At 36.2% G+C, this 19,781-nt stretch overlaps 1 protein-coding gene across 1 annotated transcript in view; it reads right to left on the reverse strand.

The window, feature by feature from the left end:
• Positions 1 to 598: 598 nt before the first annotated feature.
• LOC134530796 (roundabout homolog 2-like) overlaps positions 599 to 19,781 on the reverse strand; it is a 347,447-nt gene continuing 328,264 nt past the window's right edge. Inside the window, exons 13-17 of the mRNA XM_063366006.1 lie at positions 17,028 to 17,200; positions 15,081 to 15,352; positions 11,946 to 12,087; positions 10,481 to 10,614; positions 599 to 6,566 (exon numbers count right to left, since the gene is read on the reverse strand). Coding sequence (XP_063222076.1) covers positions 6,321 to 6,566; positions 10,481 to 10,614; positions 11,946 to 12,087; positions 15,081 to 15,352; positions 17,028 to 17,200 — 967 coding nt within the window. The 3' untranslated portion in view covers positions 599 to 6,320. The remainder of the gene's footprint in view (positions 6,567 to 10,480; positions 10,615 to 11,945; positions 12,088 to 15,080; positions 15,353 to 17,027; positions 17,201 to 19,781) is intronic.

Genomic DNA, 19,781 nt, shown 5'->3' on the forward strand with positions numbered 1-19,781 from the left:
TAGATTCCCACGGATAATCAAGTTTTCACTGCACCCAAAACAAATCTCTAATGATATAATAAATATTTGACATTACTTATTTTTGACATTGATGGAAAGTATAAAAAGGTGAAGAGTTTTGGTTTTAAATCACCTACATACGTAGTTATACATAAAACACCTTCAGTAGTGGTGTCTCTTTTACAATGGGCTGCTGGTCAACTGTTTGTATCCAGTGAGATTTTAAATGTAAATACTCTCCAACCAGCATTTTACTGTGGATGTTAGGTCTTGTCCTAAACAAGTGAGCTTTTTCCAATGAATCTACCAGCAAACATGATGAGTTAATGTTTCATGATTGTATTACAATTTTCTTCCAGACCCACTTTGAAATAATTTACACTAACAAATGTCCAGATATAATCATGCTACATCCTCAAGATTGATTACTTATTCCAGAACTACAGGATAAAAAAATCTAAAATTCTGCTTGGAATTATTAATCTCTCAATTAATATTTCAAAACTAATTTTATGATATGAACAAGAATTTTTAGAGGGTGACTTGTAGAATTTTATGATACGTATGTATATATTTATAAATGAAACACCTATTTATGGTTTAATATTGTTTATTATAAGTAGTTTCTTGTGCAAAATGTGAGCTACAAAATACAACACATATCCTATTTATTATCATTATTTTACACGTACCATATCATACACTATACATAGGATAACAGGTATTCTTGATACATACACACAGTTTGCAAGTTAAAACATAAATATAGGAACAACTAACGTATAAATACAGAGCTCTGTATTCTCTTAACAATGTACAGTAGGCCAACTCGCTAACAACCAACATATTCAGAAGCAGTACAACATACAGTGGCCATAGCTCTACAGCTCTTGGTAAATAAGGAAGGAACAACGAAGCATTTTTTTTTACATTACATCACATTCACTGCTGATACTCTCCTACGTTTCTTGTTCTTTGTGCACTTAGAACCTGACTTCTAAGTTATGTCAGTGAGAATTTCCATAGTTATGTTTCGCAATTATATACATAATTTTTTTTAAAATTTTTTATATCCACTTAAAGCACCGTGCAGAACAGAAGTCGGTTTGCTGCAGATATGGTTTCAAAATATCTCACCTCAATGGCAAAGCAGCAAAATTAAAAACAAAAAGTAATTTTAAAAAGAGTTTAGGCTTTCAGCAATAAAGAAGCAAAACGTTGAAATTTTTGATTTGACAAAATCAAAAAAAGGTAGCCATTTTTAGTACATTTACAAAACACATACGTAGTTGCTGTAACTCCTACCAAAGCGTCATTAGCCAAAGATTATTTCTGTACAATATTTACAGGACAAAAATGCAGTACATATGTATAAAATGCAATAAAATTTTGCACAGTGTAAAAACGGTTGTTTACAAATGTCAGTTCTGGTAAATACATATTCATAATTCTATGATTTCAATGAGTTGAGATGATATGGTGCTTTCATCACCCAATACACCCATTAGGCTGTTTTTCTCACAGCATTGCTTTGGAACTAGGTAGTTATTTCTTTTTTTTTAATAAGCTTCCTTTCACTTATTCTTCTTTATACTTTGGATTACGTGTCAGACCTCACATGTTGCCCCACAATACGAAACAAATACACAAGGTGGCTTGGGACAGAGGTGGAGAAACAACAAATGAAAGGCGAAGTGGTGCCACTCCAAAAAAATTAGACAGTTTGACTATTCCTGGCTTGTTGAGCCCTCTAACGTGGGTAGATTTAGGAAGTCATCACATAGCATATAGCTTTTGGATCGTGAAAAAATGCTATAGCTTTAAACTCATATTGGCTCATGTTTGGCTACTTCACATAAAATATTTTTCCACACAAGTGGATAATCCATAATATTTTTAAGTGTTACAAAACCTTTAAGGACCCATAACAGCCTCCCAGTGATGTATTTCCTGGTTAGATTTCACACCCTAAATCAAGGGCCCTATTTATGACGCTGTCTGAATAATTCCTCTAGAGGACTGATCCGATAGTTTCATTCTGCTAGAGAGTGTCGGAATGTCCAATTGCCTATTCTTGAAACTGCTAGATAAAGTATGGGAATCAACATTGTCGGGTTAACGTAAAGTTTTTTTGGAAGAGTGGCATTGTTGCTCTTAGGGTTGAGGTCACTGGTAGAAGACCAATCACAATCAGGAAAGGAGAAGTGTGTGTAATTTTTCTCTTTCTCTCTTCATCTCTTATTCTCCTGTAAAGGTGATGCAAATGTCAACTCATTTCTTGTGGAAATAAATACTCGGAAAAAATTAATATTTAAGTAAATGTTTACAGAATATGTTACAGTGTTTAAAAACTCTCGTATCATTTGAAGTCACCTTTATTAGTCTATAGTTTCTGCTAATATATCTCACACTTTTATCATGTTTCTGTGCAGTGTTTGTTTTTTCAAAAAATCATTTATGAATGTGTACATTGATTTTTACAATCACTACAAGTCATTAAAAATTGATCAATTTCATGGATAAGTTCTTGGCAATTATTGCAGGAGAAAACTGGTAATTTTGTAGAGTAGCTGCTTCTGGGGGAAAAAAAATTCTGCATATTTATTAAAAAATCTGGCACTAATTATCCTTTTCTGTCATATTATTTATTTAATAATACTGGTGTACATTTCTTTTTGGTGTGTGTTGTTTTTAAGGATAATATCCACATGTGTCTACCTGCATGGCAATATAGGATAAGTTTGTGAGCAGTGTTGTTAAAAGTACTCGGAAAAAGTAATTGGGCTGAATTACAATTACTGTGGTGATAATGTAACTAATTACAAGTAAAAATTACTTTATATAGAAGTAATCAGTTAAATTACAATTACAATTACAATTACTTTCCGCTACCATTTTAAAACTGACCTTCGATTCAATTTTTTTACACTTTGATACATTAATAAACATACATACATATATGTTATGTTTTGTTAAAAAAATGATATCATGTAATGATTAAATTTATTATCCTTAATTAAATGAATAATATTTGACTACAAACTTGCTTGAATAACATCAAAAGACTTCATACAAGTAGTTACCACGTAATAAAAGTAACACTAAATTTTGGAATTGACCTTACGAAACAATTGCATTTTAAAGTTCTCATCAGATAGATTCCCTCTCTTGATGACAAGAACATCTTTACCAACACTAAAAAGACGCTCAACGGGAGCACTTGACGGTAGCGATGTGTTAAATTTTAAAAAATCAGATTTTAGGATAGGGTAATGTTGGAGACACTGCAAGTCACTATGGATATTCAATTTTGATCATAGATATTGTGCATACGATCGTAGCACTACAAGCGTAAAATTATAAACTTTACTAATACAAAAGTGTATGATCTTCTTGTTCTTAATTGTATTCATTATACGTTCCGAGAATAAAAGTAACGGCAAGTAAATATAAAGTATCGATTACCTTAATGTATCGATTACAATTAATGTTATGTATTCCGATTACAAGTACGAATTACATTTTTTAAATGTAATTCGTTACAAGTATAAATTACTTGAAAAGTAATCGTTACAAGTAATCCGATTACTTGTAATTCGTTACTTAACAACACTGTTTGTGAGATAGGGAGAGTATTCATGACCTGGTCACAACTGTGAGAGAAACTCGCTAGGGAACTTTGCACTGCATTCTGGTGCTATAGTCAAACTGCCATAATAGCTTACAGAAAATAAGAGAGTTGACATGAGTGATCTGTTCAGCTGTTCAAATACTAGCAACTTAAACTCTATACAAAAAATAGTACATTTTCATTTTACATTTAATAATTATCACAAAATAAAGTTTAATTTTGATTACAAGCTAAACAGAACATAATAAAAGTTGTAGGTACAGTAAATAGCTTTAAGATTGGCTAATTTAGGTTAGGTTAACTCCATAAAACAATTTTTTTTCTTCAGAAATATAAAAATAAAAAGGTTTTCTGATCGGATTCCAATTCTCATTCTTATTATTCAGTTTCAATATTATATATACAAGAATAATTTGCCATTCACATTTGTATTCAATTCAAACTAAAAAAAACTGATATTCACTCAGGCATAATTATTTGTGTAACACTAAGAGTTGTTGGTTAGATTAAAAGCTTGCTTGATATTTTACCATGCTGCCAGAGTGCTGCCTGTCCCACACAATATATATGCCTGTCACAGTTGGGATTATAAGCACTATAAATTACACACATTCTCTGAACCGACCAGTCTTAATACAGGTGCGTGCACATCATATCTTTACAGAACCCATCCTCCCACTTCGTATTGTATCTTTATTTCTGTTACTCTCTGCACCCTGCCATCTGACATACTTATGCACAAAGGTGGCTGAGCATTGCATGTGCTTCTAAATATGCACTCCTGCTCAGTCTTACAATTCACAGCTACATGTTAACTGTCTTCGATTTGTTCACTTATAATGCACGCATCTTGTTTCATTCTCATTCATCCGCCATGCTTCAAAAACTGAATTTTCATTTGTCTCCCAACACAAAAATCTACTTTTACTGAGTAATTATCTACTGGTTCATCACACGTTTACTGTGATTACAATATTACACTTACTTTATCACTATGTAGATGCAATTTTGAGTCTTATTAGCAGTCTTTGTTGGCCAGAAATGGACATTACTTCTTTTTGAAGCCAAATCAACAATCATGTACGTTTTACATTTGAAACACAGTTCTTAGCCACTGACTATCATGAAAGTGAAGCCAGTGCTACACAAGACACAAGATAACACATCAGGATGGCTACAAAGTCATGAAAAAAGTCCAAAAATATACAGTAACAGTCCTGGATATCATGAAATTTGATTTCCAACAGGCTTTTATAACTTTCATTTTGTTTTTTGATGCCTCATTTCAGACCAATCAAATTGTGAAAAATCTGTGAAACATTTTCAGTTTCCTAACATGAAAATTGACACATTCCGGTGTATCATTTTTTATTTTGCTTGTTATATATAAAAATGACCCTGTGATGTAAAAAGGTTGTAAGGAAATTTTATTTAAAGGTTTTGGGTACGATTTTGTAGTCACCTTACATGGAAAGTTGTCATGATCTCTGCAAGTCATCTATAAAGCTCTAAGTAATGTTTCCTCTGTACGACATAAATAATTTATAGGCCCTACACTGTGTCCTATTCAAGAGGCATTCTCATATATTACTTATTTCATAAATTGCTTCATGGGTTTTGCACAATCAACACTACTGCACTGATCATTTTCCAATGCTATTTCAAGATATTTTCTTTATTACCAAGTTAATACATTATATTCCATAACAAAAGTTAACCTCTGTCATGAAAGCCACATATTAAATCTAGCAGAGTAACTCACTCAAATAATTATAATGACCTGATTTGTGTGTATGTATGAGAATGAACCACAATTCTGAAATTTTTGTGAGAAGAGATTACTGTAATGTTTCTTTAATGCTTGTTTTCCATTCATAGTTACTGATTTACATTACAAAGTCTAAAATTTGGCTCAATTATTCCCACAATTTTTAGATTAAAGCAAGTTCTGCTTAAAGTATGTTAAAAACTTCGTACTAGCCTACAAACATAGACACAATGTTTTCCAAATGGATATCCTGAAACACAAGAGGAATGTTTTTAAACCACGCTACCTTGCACATGAAATCTGGACGCACAGTACGTACTCATATCACACACAAGGGTGCAAAATCTCTTTAAAGATTCACTGAACCAGTTAAAAAAATCAGATCTGTTTTTTTCAAACGAGACACTGCAGGTAAATGCTGGGAAGAACTCATACAATCAATCATTCAATCCTTTGATTTAGAATGACTCAATTGAAATTCTCTAAACCCTGCAGTACCAAATACTCGCTTGTATTTTTAGTTTATTGCTGAACGACAAAGCAGGAGCCGTGACCTTGCTGTTTCATGAAATACAACAGCTTGATGCTGCCAACTGAAGTGAGACCAAGTGACACGCTTATGTCTGTCTGTAAAGTAACAGGACACAAACTAAGGAATCAGTGTAAGTGAAATACTGTCAGTGGCTCTGGACATTACAGGAATCCAGTTCAGGAAGTGGTGGACGTAACGGTTCGAATAAGGCTGGCTGGCCCTAGCCCGCGGTAACGGGATACCAGTTCACGGAGCCTGGGAGAGGTGATGATTCGTAGCTTCCGAATCGACCGACCGTCTGTCGGAGGGCTCAGTCCACCGGCACTCGCGAGGACGGACACCGGTTCACCCGAGTTCGCCACCGGGCCTCAGTAGTGGCCAGTCCTCTGCTACGCCTGGTAGAGCTCTCCGCCGCCAGCATTGTGGTACACGGGGTGGAACGGCCGGGCGGCGGGCGCAGACAGCGAGCTCTTCTGCGAGGCCTTGAAGCTGGACAGCTGCCTCCCCTCTCCGTCGCCCGGGCCCGCCACCACCCCCAGGGAGCCATGGTGGGGGTGGAAGGTCACCACGCCCTCGCACGCAGACGAGCAGCAGCACGAGCTGGGCAGGTTCAGTTCCGAGCTCTGCTTCGGCACCTGAGAAACCACCAAACACCGACATCTTTCCAGTTGCCATCCAGTACACAACAGGTGGCAGCACCATGGATATATTCATATCTGCACTTATTAAGGGGAGCAATCCCACTTATGTTTCAAAATTGTGGATAATCTAAAAGTCAAGCCTACATAGATAAAATTAATAAAAAATTATATTGTAATAAATTTAATATAATTGGTTGGTAACTTTTGATGAAAAATTTATCATTATTTTTGTAATGAAACATTCATTTTTTTACATAATAAAGACTTAACAAGGAATTAATACTTTAGAAGGGTATAGTATACAAAACCCAATTGCCAAGAGAAAAATAAAGACAGAATCATGCCAACATTAAGTGAGCAACCAGTGCAATACAATTTTATTAATAAAATAATAAATTATTTTGTTATTCACATGTCTTCCAAACAAATTTATTCCTAAGAGAGAGAGATATTCAATGTTTTGTTGCAGCCAAGAAAAACATGTGAGACATAAGTTTAAAAATTTTTCAAACTAACCAAATTCAAGAGAATAAACACTTCTATTATTATTCTCGGGGTTATGACATTGAGTTTAACTTTGGTACACAGTATTACGAATTATACACATCTGAGTTAGCAAAATTTTACTGTAAGTTTGTCTTTAAAGTTCATTTCCAGCTATGAATCAAAAAATGTAAATTATGTTTTCCAATTCAATTAGTACGCTATTTATTTCATGACTTAAAATTAATATAAATTGAAAATTTTGTTAATTGGCACTTGGTGAAAACTGATCAATAAACAATATTCTTATGGATAATACTGCTATCCGTTTAGGAAATACCTATGAGGAAATTATATAGTAATTATGGAAGTACAGTAAACTCCCAATAATCCATGTTAAATGGGACCTACCGATGCCCAGATAATTTAAATCCTGTAAAAAATTCAGATAAACTGTTTCAAATTCGGATAGCACCATATATTTGTCTTCAATAGAATTCTGAGCACAAATGAAGTCTGTGTACCATGTCTCAGTTTATTGGAACATAAACAATACGGCTTTGCAGTCTTTCTCCATCTACTGTAGAGGCAGCAGTCACCAACTCATGTGCCTCCCCTCTCCCACCTCTATCCCTTCCTTGTATTTAACATTTTTACACCTCAGCGGGAAGTTATTCCTTCTTCTCAGTTACTTGTCCGTTCATAAAACTATCACACAGAGAAACTTGTGCCACGCTGGCGGAATACATAAGTAGCACTTCAATACATCAATCCTCTGAGGTGTGCTTTTCACAAACCTAATAAAGGAAATTTTCCATAATGGATGCAGCAATATTTGTGCATAACGAAGATCCATGGCTGCAGTGTTCGTCATGAAATGTTGCAGCTAAAAGCGTAGGAAATAAATAGCACGTGAAAACAATATTGTTGATGTCTTGAAATCCTGTCGTGATAGACACATAAAAATATCCTTCATGTATGTTGCTAGTTCACGCCCGAAGAGGAAAAGTTAAATCAATACTGCTCAAGATAGGATCTTGCACAAACCCTGCTGACACAAATTCTGGCTAGTCTATTTGTAGATATTTTCTGTGTCCCTTTCTTCAGCCGAATGCCAGCCAGTCACGTCACATGCGGCGCCTGTCGGGCCAACAGGCCAGTGGAAAGTAGCGTAAGGTCACGAAGACTGGAGACGTGAAGCAGCAGTCAGCAGTCAGGGTATCTCCCTTGGGTTTAAAGTGTGACAATTGTGACAGCTGAGGGGGTAAGAGATAATGAAGGGTGCTTTCTGACACTGTAACAGGGTGGTAAAAAAAATTGAACGGCCAAGCGAAGAAGTGCACCGGAGCAATTCCAATTTTTTTTACAGCTTCAGAATACAACATACCAATAATTACACTAAATTTAAGTACGGATAACATGAAAACCAGATAATCCGGGCCCAGATAATTGAGTTTATTGTATTCCATTGCAGAACTTCCAGATTGACAAAGTGACAAAGATTATATATTATTTAATAATGTACAGTAGAACACCTAGTTTACATTTTTTACGGAACAGAGAAAAAATTATGTAAATCAAGTGAAAGTTTGTATTTCATGTCATTTACTAAAATATTACCTTTATCTCCTAAACTCTACATACACTTTTTTTTTATTTTTAATTTTTCAGCATTCCTGTGAATGGATTAATTTGATCCTTAATGTTAAATAAAATTAATTAGGAGTAATTTTTTGTTTGTGATATTTTTATACATCAATGTGTTTCGTTACATAATAAAATTTCTACTGTGTCTGCTATACATAAGGCTTATAAAAAAAAGTACATCTTTTATAGGTATGTACTCAATAACAACATCCAGTAAAAGAAAAGTAAAATAAGAGAAGTATAACTGCAATGCTAAACTATTAAAATTTGGTCTGAAGTACAACTATTGTTTCAGCTCATTGCAGATATATGTTCAAGTTGTGATACTGATTATGTGATTATGCAATAAATTGCAAAGCAATGTAACAAAACAAAAAGTCTTCCTTTTTAGCAGTGGCAAGGAACAATTTTTCTCAGCACAAACAAAAAATAATTTGAAAAATAATCAACCATGCAGAACAAAATGTAATATAAGAGATGCCACAGTTTCTTTTAGTATAAATAACAGGAACTCAATGCATTGCAAACAAAGGACATGAACATGACTCAAAGAACAAAAATGTGTAAATGAGGGGAATGAAAAATCGAGGTTGACTGTATGTACAAACCACAGAATCCTATAAAAGGATTTAAGTGAGTAAAACAACATAGTACGGTACTAAAAAGAACAAAACAAGACAAAACACGGCATGGCAGAGAAAATCTCTGCATACATACATAAATGTGAACAACATAACAAAAAGAACAGACCGAACATTGTAGGCTTCCTACGAGAAACAGTCACTTTAGGGAACTGCAATCTATTCCAGTTATCAGGCAAACAGGTCTGGTGCATGGTGTAAGTTACAGAGCAACACAGCATTTGTATTCCAAACAACAGGCTTGAAATGGCGGTGAATGAATGAGCCAAGCAACAAAAATTGGCTGGTCGGCTGCACCCAAAAATTAGATTGCAAGCAGTTTCAAGAGGATGCTGATTTTCAAACGAACTGGATGGCATAAAATACAACATGGAGATATGCTCTGGCGGCAATGACTCGGACCACAGCAGCCGCAAAGACACTTTTTGAAGCCTTGGTCACTTTTGGCAGGTTTACCAACCGCTGCTTGATGTAGCTGTAACTAGCAACAGCAAGCAGCAGCTGGTAAAGGTTTCCGCACTACAGTCAGTAGCAGTGGCTGGTAACTATGCAGTAGTGCCGAGCATGGTGTAGAAAATGTCTTCTTTAAAACACCAGGAAAGAATTTCAAATGTTGTCTCGAATTCCTTTAATTTTTTTGTTTTGAAAATTCCCAGAGAAACATTTAATTTGTCTATTACCTTCTTGAAAGCTGAGTCCTCATAGCCCCTTCTAAGGTATTTACTTGACGAAGTGTCCCATGAACACTCACACTTCCTACGTACAGTTTAAAAAATTATAATTTTATCTCCAAACCACTTTATCTACATCATCGCGAAATAAAACGCTGTACCTCTTGGTACGCACGATGAATACGAAAAATACACTCCCAGAAGCGTTGCACTACCAGCCACTCGTGCGCTGCTGAAGGTTCAGACCAGCTGGTCGGTCGCTACAAGCAGCTACCTGCCAGTCACGTGACCGTCTCATGTTTGCTGGTGGCTGCTAGAAGTCAAGCATGCGCTACTTGAAACAGAGCTGGCCAATCACTCGCCGGCTGCCGAGTGTTCACACTAGGCTGTAAGGTGGCTGGTGTTAGCCTGATGTGACCAAGTCTTTGTGGCGGTTGAGGCCATCACCAGCACAGCTAGTACTCACGGAGGCCGGCATGTTCTGACTGAAGTGCTTCCTGTGCAGAGTGTTTGAGAACGACGACAGCTGATACGGTGGCAGCTGGCAGGGTAAGGGCGGCGGAAGGGGCTCTCGGTCCATCACCAGGCAGGTGGACGTCCCTGCAACAATCGTGTACAACATTCCTCCATTTAATATTGTGTTTCCCTGAGCTTCAATGTCAACCTGATAAAGCGATGGCAACAAGTTAAACTCACAGTTTGCCTCGTGTAACAAAACAATCAATTGTATCCGACCTGAAGTTCACAGATACAATTAAGCAGATATGCAAAAAGAAACCAGCAAGAAAATGAGTCTACTAGTTTTTGTTCCAACATGTGCTATTTTGCTAGTTCAACCCCTCCTCTGTCTTTAAATCCACCCCTTTGCATATTTTTAAGGTTTGTATCAACTGCCAAGTCCATCTTCCCCTACTTCTCTTTCAAAACCAATTTCCATGAAGAAATATTTTAATAATTGTACTACAGAAATAAATTTTAATGCATCATATAGCTGTGACAACACACAACATAAACTTCCAGTGGGTCTCCATGACGCAGTTACGTAATCAAATAAAATAATTTTGTTATGAAATGATACAAACAGCAAACAGACAAAACACATATTGTTGTGACAAAATTTTCAATATAACATAAAATGCAATGTCAATTTTCCTTGGCCCTGCTGGGAGTAGTAAATCGCCACAGAACTTATTTTCAGAATAGATAATTTAATTTTAACTTTTAGGCATTATGAGATGATAAAATAGTGTTTGAACAACGATCTTGGTTATGTGCTCTAGTGAAATATTTGTGCAATAGTGTTGGGTCGAAAAATGACCACCATTGTGCTTTGATGTTTAATGAGAAAAATGAATCTAAAAATTAATTTTGATTTTTTATCCCGCATGAAGCATTATCAGTAAAGACAGTAAATCAACAGTTATCTACCGAACTTAACTCCCTTCTACTTGCAGCTTCAGACAAAATAATAACTTTTCAGTCTTTTGTATTGTGTGAGCAATCCAGACCACAGCAAGCCGGAGTAAGTCTTAAATTGTCACATGAGCTGCACCAGGACTACACATGTAAGTTACAAATAATTACATAGAACTTTCACTAGTACGTACCCACAAGTTTCTTTGTGTACCATATCAGTACAAACTTAGCAGAAGACCCCGTTACAACCTTCCCCTTTATTTTACCCCATTTATAAATTTTTTACTTTTATAAATTTCAAATTTCCTGATTCCTTTATTTAGCCAACAAGGTTCCATTCCATTTTATTTAACTTTTTTTAAAATGTATTATAAAGAAAAAATAAATTTAATAAAATAAATAAAAACCTAATTAAATATAAATTTGTAAAAATGTTTTAAATCCCAAGACAACAAAGTTGGTAGTAATATAGATCGTTGCATGCATTTTAAAGTCTCATGCTAACTTGATATTACCTGAATCCTCTTCGTGCAGTTTACTGTAGTCTTCGCTGACGGGGTAGGACGAGTTTAGGTACACGTTTCGGTTGAGCGTCGACGGGAGCTGGTAGTTGGAAGACTCACTCCTATTGGCAGGAATGTAGCCGTAACTCCAGTCCTAGAATAAGTGGGGGTAGAGAAAATTTGTATAACGTTACAGTAGCTAACTGTTGATTTGTCATGTTTGCGATGTGCTTGTGTTGGTGTCTTAAGGGGAAGTGATAGATTACAAAAGATACCATGTTGGTTTCAAAGATTTTTAGTTTTTATGCCATAACATTTTAATATATAATTTTAAAAATTGGTCTTCTTTAAATCAGAGATCACATATTAATATATTTTCAAAGACAGCTTGTGTGTACTGAAAGCATCATTACAGTTGTCATTCTCAAAAATTAATTCAATAATAAACATACAAGGAATAAACTATAGAAAACTGTAATTGCCTTTAAACTGTTAAAACCAAGATAGCTTCTTTCAGTTCCTATCTTGTCCCCTTCAAACTGCCTAAATCTCTATTGTTAAATATTCCAACTGGGTCAGCAGGTAACAACAGTACTTACTTACCCATTCTCTTTTCTTGGCTCTTTTTTTGTCTCAACTTTTTTTTTTTGCTCGATATTGCTGCCAAAATGGTGTTACAGGGGGTCATAACCCCTTTAATTGAGCCAAAACAAATAAGTGATATTGGCCAAGGGCTACGCCCTCCCTAAGCCTGATGTGCCTGCCCCACTTAAGGCCCCATCTCCTCCCATCAGCACCATCTATGGCCCGGTACGTGTGTACGTGTGTGCGTGTGTTCATGTGATATCTGCCCTGAAGCGTATGGAGTCTGTGCTAAGGCCCCCTAATCTTGAGTAATTTTAATATAATTGTCATCTTTGTTAATTTTTTGTATAAACCCCAAAGTGTTTTGTGTTTTCAGGTATTAGTATGTAAGGACAGCGCAGCGCCCTATGTGAGCAAGCTCTGAAATACCCTCGCACAAGCGATTCACATTTGAATTTTAATAACTAAGGTTTAAATAATTAAAGTATGTTAATAGCTAACAATTCTTGTTAAATAATTACTTAGTTTTGAAGAGGATATGCTCTGATAAATATGTAATTAGGTACTAACTATAAAGCAATATAACAGTACCTAGTTTAAATGTTTCCTGCTGCCATGACACCTTGGCCTCGGCAGTTTCTTCCCTTCGCCGCCCGGGGTAGGACGCCCTCAACACACCTCGTTGACTTCCAACTTTTTTACATAACTGATTTGTTAGCATCTGCTGTGTATTAAATACGTATTCCTAAACCTTTTTATCTTTTCTTTGAGGCCTACTCCGGGTGGTTGACTGTTTAACGTAATTATTTAAGTTCGTAGCACTTACAACTAGATACATGCCGTGGTCAGCACCTAAACTGATTATTTTTCCATTGACTTTTTTTGATACGTAATAAATTTCTATATTTATTTTTGTGTAATTGTTAATCTACATTGTACCACTCGAAGTGAATAAAATACCTTCTGACGACTTGTGAGCATTCATCCGTACAACTACATGCTCGCCAACTTAGACATTGAGGTGTGTGGGATGTCTAAAGGACCCACCAGTGACCATCAGCTAGAGTGCAACAGAGTTCCTGCAGCTGAGAGTGGGTGGTAGGATGGATTTCAACAGATTATAGAAAAATCGAGCCTAGCATTCACATGAGGTATGTCACGAGCCAGGGGTAGTCTCGAGCCAGGTCCATGTGCCCCAATCATGTGGTTGTGCCCATTGTTCTGAGTAATGTAACTGTCGCCTATCACGCACATTCCCCCAGACAACAAAGTGAAATTAGAATCCTAATGTGTGTGTCTAGTGCTTTCAGTTGGATGCACTCACATGCCTTGCTGCACATTTTTTCTCTACATTCCTATACTGTCCAATAGAAATAATATGACACAAGGGAAACCTCTCCTAACATGATAACAGTGGTGGTCACACAGGATCTGATCTAGTGTAGCGCATTACCTGTTTTGAATTTGTAGAAACCGGATGGAAAGATAAATGCAATGATTGTACAGACCTAGTGATACTGGTATAATTTATTGTGGAATTCCACCAAAACCTTAAAAAACAGTAGACCTGAATCCCAGCAGAAAGAAATATAATTCCAAATGTCTGACTGTAAAACTGTTAATGATGTCTATATGTACATGTATTTTTCAAAAACAGTAATTATTTAAATTATTGATATTTATTTTCTTGATGCTTATATCATTCATTTTTTTGATATTGCAAAGAAGTAAATAAGATTCATTTTAGAACCTAAAATTTCCAGCATAATAAATATTTGTAAAAGTTGAGTTGAGAAATTGTTTTATTGATACCTACTACTATAACCTAACTGGCAATACAAAAGAGTGAGAATACGTTCTCCCAAATCCCAGTTAAACAGGCAAGTGATTTTTTTCAACCACACAGTGTACGCCCAGTTAGGTTCGCACACACATAAAATAATGATATAAAAAAAAAAGTTTTACGTTTAAAAAATGGCTTCTAAAATTTGTTTATTTTTATTTATCAGGGTGTCCAGACAAATCTGCAATCAAATTTCCATGACTATTTTTTTAAAAATAATTTAATTATTTTGCCATTTTCTTTAAGAAACAGACTAGAATTATCCCAAGTGTGTGTGTGTGCGTGTGTGTGTTTATATATATATATATATATATATATATATATATATATATATATATATATATATATATAAAATTCACACAAAACCTTGCATGCATACACCATGTTATAGTGTATATGACTATGCACGAAAACACTATTAGAAAAAAAATTATTTTACAGTCTGGGCGAAGGCAGAATGGAGCATGAAATTTTCATCCTCAAAAAACAACCACTAGGGAATATTCGTGATCATGATGACTTACACAGGATTTCAAGTAATTCTTTGGCTACCCCTGATTTTCCCCGACTTTCCAGAATGTGGACAGCATGTCCATGTAATTATGTCCTTTAAAATAGGATTTGGCACAACAGAAACATTTAAAAATGTTTTCTCGACGGTGTGTTTAAAAAGTGGTGGGATGATCACGGAGTAGCTGTGCGCCCCTGTGCTAGCTCACCACGTTGCCCCGGGAGCTGTTGACGAGGGTGGTGGTGGCGTACGGGGCCGGGGAGGTCGGCTGGCCGCGGCTGCGGAAGGTACTCAGGCGGACGTGGTTGGCGTCCACCTCCGCGTACGCCGGGAAGTTGTCCTCGTCTTCGTCCGGCGCCCGGCCACCGGGCTCTGGACCCTTCTCGCAGGGCAGCACTTGGGGAACGGCCAGCTTGGCGAGCGTCCCTTCTGCCTTCACCTCCCCCGGCTCGCACTTCACTCCCCCATTGGAGCACGACTCTGCACGCGAAACAAGGCTTCATTCATTACAAACATTATGAGTAGGGATGGTGATTTTTAGTTTTTGCTAAATAGATGCTAAAATATGCTAAATTATATTTTTTCCGCTATAAAATGCTAAATCTAGACTATTCAGAGATAAATGCGAAATCAAGGTAAAAAACGTAGATTCGTCTTCACTCTACACAATTTATTACCGATTGTTTTTTGTTTCATTTCAGTATCAAAAGAAACCATCATTTTATTACGTATTTAGCACAAGTATCTTATTGTCACGTCATTCACAACTATTATTGTTCGTAAATATTGAATGTAGAATGGCAATCCGTGCCTCGCGATTGTAAACAAAGCAAAGAACAACTAGCTGGAAGATTGTACGTCATCTTGCAGAGTACAAGTTTTTAGGCCACCATATTGCGACATCTCTGCTTCATTGCGCTAACAATTGTAAGTCCCATTTTCTGGCTGTGTTTCACGTGAAAGCAGCGTTCTTGTGTAGTCTGTGGAATGTTGCGTGTTTACAAATACGTGCATACTCGTGAATGTGTTGTATACTGTTATTTCTCGTGGTAAAAATGGGACGAAACGTCATTTCCATTCGCAATCGCATAAATGAATACAAAAGTGAACAATTATAGGAAAGTGATACAAATATTTTAATGCGCAATTTTAATTTATGTAATCGCCATCTGGAATGGAAAAAAAAAAGATTTACTTGAAAAGCACATTTAATCAGAGGGACATCAGACAGCAAAAAAAAAAAAAAAGATTCACTGAGAAGTCGGTTGAAGAAAAAAAGTTGGTAAAACGGCAAGCAACGGTTTCTTTTTTAAAAATATACCTTTCTTCAGTAATGTAAAATGAGAGAATTGGCTAAATTGTGTTTTTAAATGCTACAAATACAAAATGCTAAATTTCAAATTCAAAATGCTAAATGTCATTATTTTAAATGCTATAAATCACCATCTCTAATTATGAGGTGTAATCCATTACATACAGCATGTTATCACAATTTGCAGAAGCAGGAACAGTTGTGTATCCATTGTCCGGTTTCTCACCTCACTTCCAGGTGTTACACTGTCAGTGTTATGATTGTACTGTGTAGGCTTAACAATAATTTTTTGCTTACTGCTGAAACGTTGACTTAGTGGTCTGTCAGTAGTCAACTCTTATATGTTGTGTTATGTTGTGTGTGTGTGTGTGTGTCTGTTCTATGAGTGTGTCTCCCTGTGTCTCTTGGTGAGTATAGCTGTGTGTGCCTATGTGCAGGCCTGCGGTTGTGTATTATGTGTTTGTGCATGTGTCAGCTACTGGTGGGAATCAGTGGTGTAGCCAGGATTTGTGTATGGGGGGAGTTATGAAGCATGCCCCCCCCCCCCCCCTCCGTATCAAAGCGAAAATTTGGATTTTAAGGCGTAAAATAGTGCTATTTTAGCAGTTTTTGGTACTTAAATTAAAATATTGTAATGGTAAAAATTTTATTAGTTTTAATATGAAGTTTGTTTGAGTGATGAATAAGAAATTAATTAAAGATTTGGTGCTAAGGGTGGGTTTGAACCCCTAAATCTCCCCCCCCCCCCCCCCCCGCCACCGCTATGCCCCTGGTGGGAATGCCCTAGGAGCTACAGCGAGACAGTAAGGTTGGGGTTGGCATGGAGGCAAGCAGAGCACTCACGGTAGCCGCCGGGCAGCTTGGCCTTCTTGCCCAGCAGCTGTCTCCTGCGCACGAACAGCATCGCGGCGAACAGCAGCACCATGATGGTGAGCATGCTGCTGAGCAGCGCCACGAACCACGCCTCCGTCACAAAGTCCGCGGGGCTCACCTCAGGGTCCTCTGCGTCCTCCGAGCTGCCGGGAAACACACCGAGTCTGCCATCGCCACAGAGGAAGCATGTTTGTTCAATCTAATATATAAAGTTCTCGTGTCACAGTTTTCGTTGCCATACTCCTCCGAAACGGCTTGACCGATTTTTATGAAATTTTGTACGCATATTCAGTAGGTCTGAGAATCGGCTACTATCTATTTTTCATACCCCTAAGTGTTAATGTTGTCCACCCCTAACATTTTTTTTTAAATTTTTTAGACAAAATTTTTATTTTTATTTTTTTTATAATGTGGCATTAAAAAATACATACAACCCTAAATTTTCACCCTTCTATCACCAACCCCTAATTTTTAATAGATTTTATATTTTTCAATCCCAGTCGATAGCTGATCAATTAACACTTGATCAAACTTCTCCGCCTGCAGCGAGCTCATTACCTGGATTAACATACAGACCACATATTAATATGAAATTCCATCCCTAAGGGAGGGAAAAAGTGATAATTTCATTTTATAACAGAAAAAATCATAGGTCATAGACATACAAATAGTGAGTATCATTTCTCTATGTCTTCCACACGATCATACACATAGTAAGGTCTGGCAAATTCATATTTTTCTCCTTGGTGAGATCAGCCCGCTTAGTGGAGCTCGCAGCGGCTAGCAAAATAAAGGCGCTCATAACAGTTTTGTTCTTAACTTCGTCAATAGATAGAGTTAGTTGCCTTGAATTTTAAACGCACCATCGTTTGATGCGTTTGTCATGTCTTTAATTTTCGTTTGTTTGTGCCGTATGCGTTCCTATACCATTCATCCGATTGCGATGAGATTTTGGTGAGTTGTTATGCGCATGCCCGTGAAGGTTTCTGAGACGGTATAACTATTTTACAATAGTTGGATCACAAATCGTTTCAAAAAATTTGTTTATTTATTATTATATAGCGGTACTTCGTCTGTTTTTGTTGTAGGGCCTATAAGTGCGCACGCATGACACAATTTATTTAAATATTAAAAGACAGAGATAGAGTGATATATAGAGTGAGATAGAAAGATACAGAGAGATAAGTTGAGATAGAGCGAGGTATAGAGAATGAAATGGGTTAGATAAAGAGATATATAGATGTATAGAGCTATATAAAGATTTATATATAGAAGAGATAGATATAGTGGGAGTTATATATGTATATATAAAGAGATAAATAGAGATAGAGAGATACATAGATATTTATAGATGTATATAGAGATAAATATATATTTAGAGAGATGGATAGATGATTTGTATATGTGTAACTACTTCAAACATATTACAAAACAAAACTGAATGAGACATTGCAATGCATGCCGAGCATTAACTAGATAATGGAATCTTTTCAATATTAGAAATCTTTTATTTTTAAGCTTTTTTTCTATAGTGCTTTATAGAGTCTAGATTACATACAGACCACCAATTTTTAGATATATACAGGTAAATAACTATACACTGGCAGAACGACTGTCGGGATCTGAAAGTGATTTAAATTATTTTGCACACTTGACATTCAAATTAAGAAGACAATTAATAACTACATCTGATTTCGAAAAAGGTCCCCTTCACCCTGTGTTCAGCCCGGGCAACGCCGGGTACTGCAGCTAGTAACAAATAAATACCGCGAAAGGTCCTTACTCTGGCACGATCCCAACCACTTCCATTCCGGATTAGTAATTTTTGCAATTATTGATCGTCAATAAAGTTTTAACAGTAATAACAAAGAAAAATTTATGTACAGTAAAATTGTATTTAAAACATGTTGGAATAAGCTGTTCTACAGAAAGAATAAATACAGATGAGGGTTACCTACTGTACATGTGAATCAAATGTCATCTCCAAAAAAACATTACAGATTGTTTGGCTGAGAGTTAGATATAATATTTCATTGTCTCAGAACATATACATAACATATAGTAAAATGATTTTAATAGTTCTTTTGAGCCTTAAAAGGGTTGCTCCAAAATTAGAAGATAAAAATAAAATACAAGTGAAGCAAGAAACATTTTTTATCGGTAATATAGTCATGACATTCCTATAACTCCAAAAACAACTCTGCCTGAAACTACACTACATTATTAAATAGAAAGATAAATGCTATTGACGAACATTGGACAGGAACTTTAGAAAACTATTTACAGTTCTCAGGAACAGTGTATTAGCCTTCAAGAGAGTCTTGCGAGTGCCATAAGCAAACAGACACATGCATGGTTAGTGTTCTAGTAATGAGTGTCCTATTCCCGTGACCAAGTAGCCAACAGCCAACCACTTGATTTAATAAATAAAAATATAAAATTTTCCTCCCCAACGTTTCCTTTTTAGTATGAAGATAAAAATCCTTGATATTGATTAGTCAGTGGGTGTGTCACGTATTTGTAAGCATGGTAGATGTTGGGCACAAAAATTAGGTACTGCACAGCCATGCCAGCGCTCTACTGCTATACTCTATGGCAGTAATAGCCAACTGACAGCCTGCGGGTCACATTTTGCCCAACCCGCCTAAAAATCTTTCAGCAAAGAAATATTATCAGGTATACTATTGGGCATTAATTGCCTTTATGGAATAAAGTTGTCAGGTA

This window comes from Bacillus rossius, chromosome 3 (assembly GCF_032445375.1).
Source record: "Bacillus rossius redtenbacheri isolate Brsri chromosome 3, Brsri_v3, whole genome shotgun sequence".
Taxonomy (NCBI): Eukaryota; Metazoa; Arthropoda; class Insecta; order Phasmatodea; family Bacillidae; genus Bacillus; species Bacillus rossius.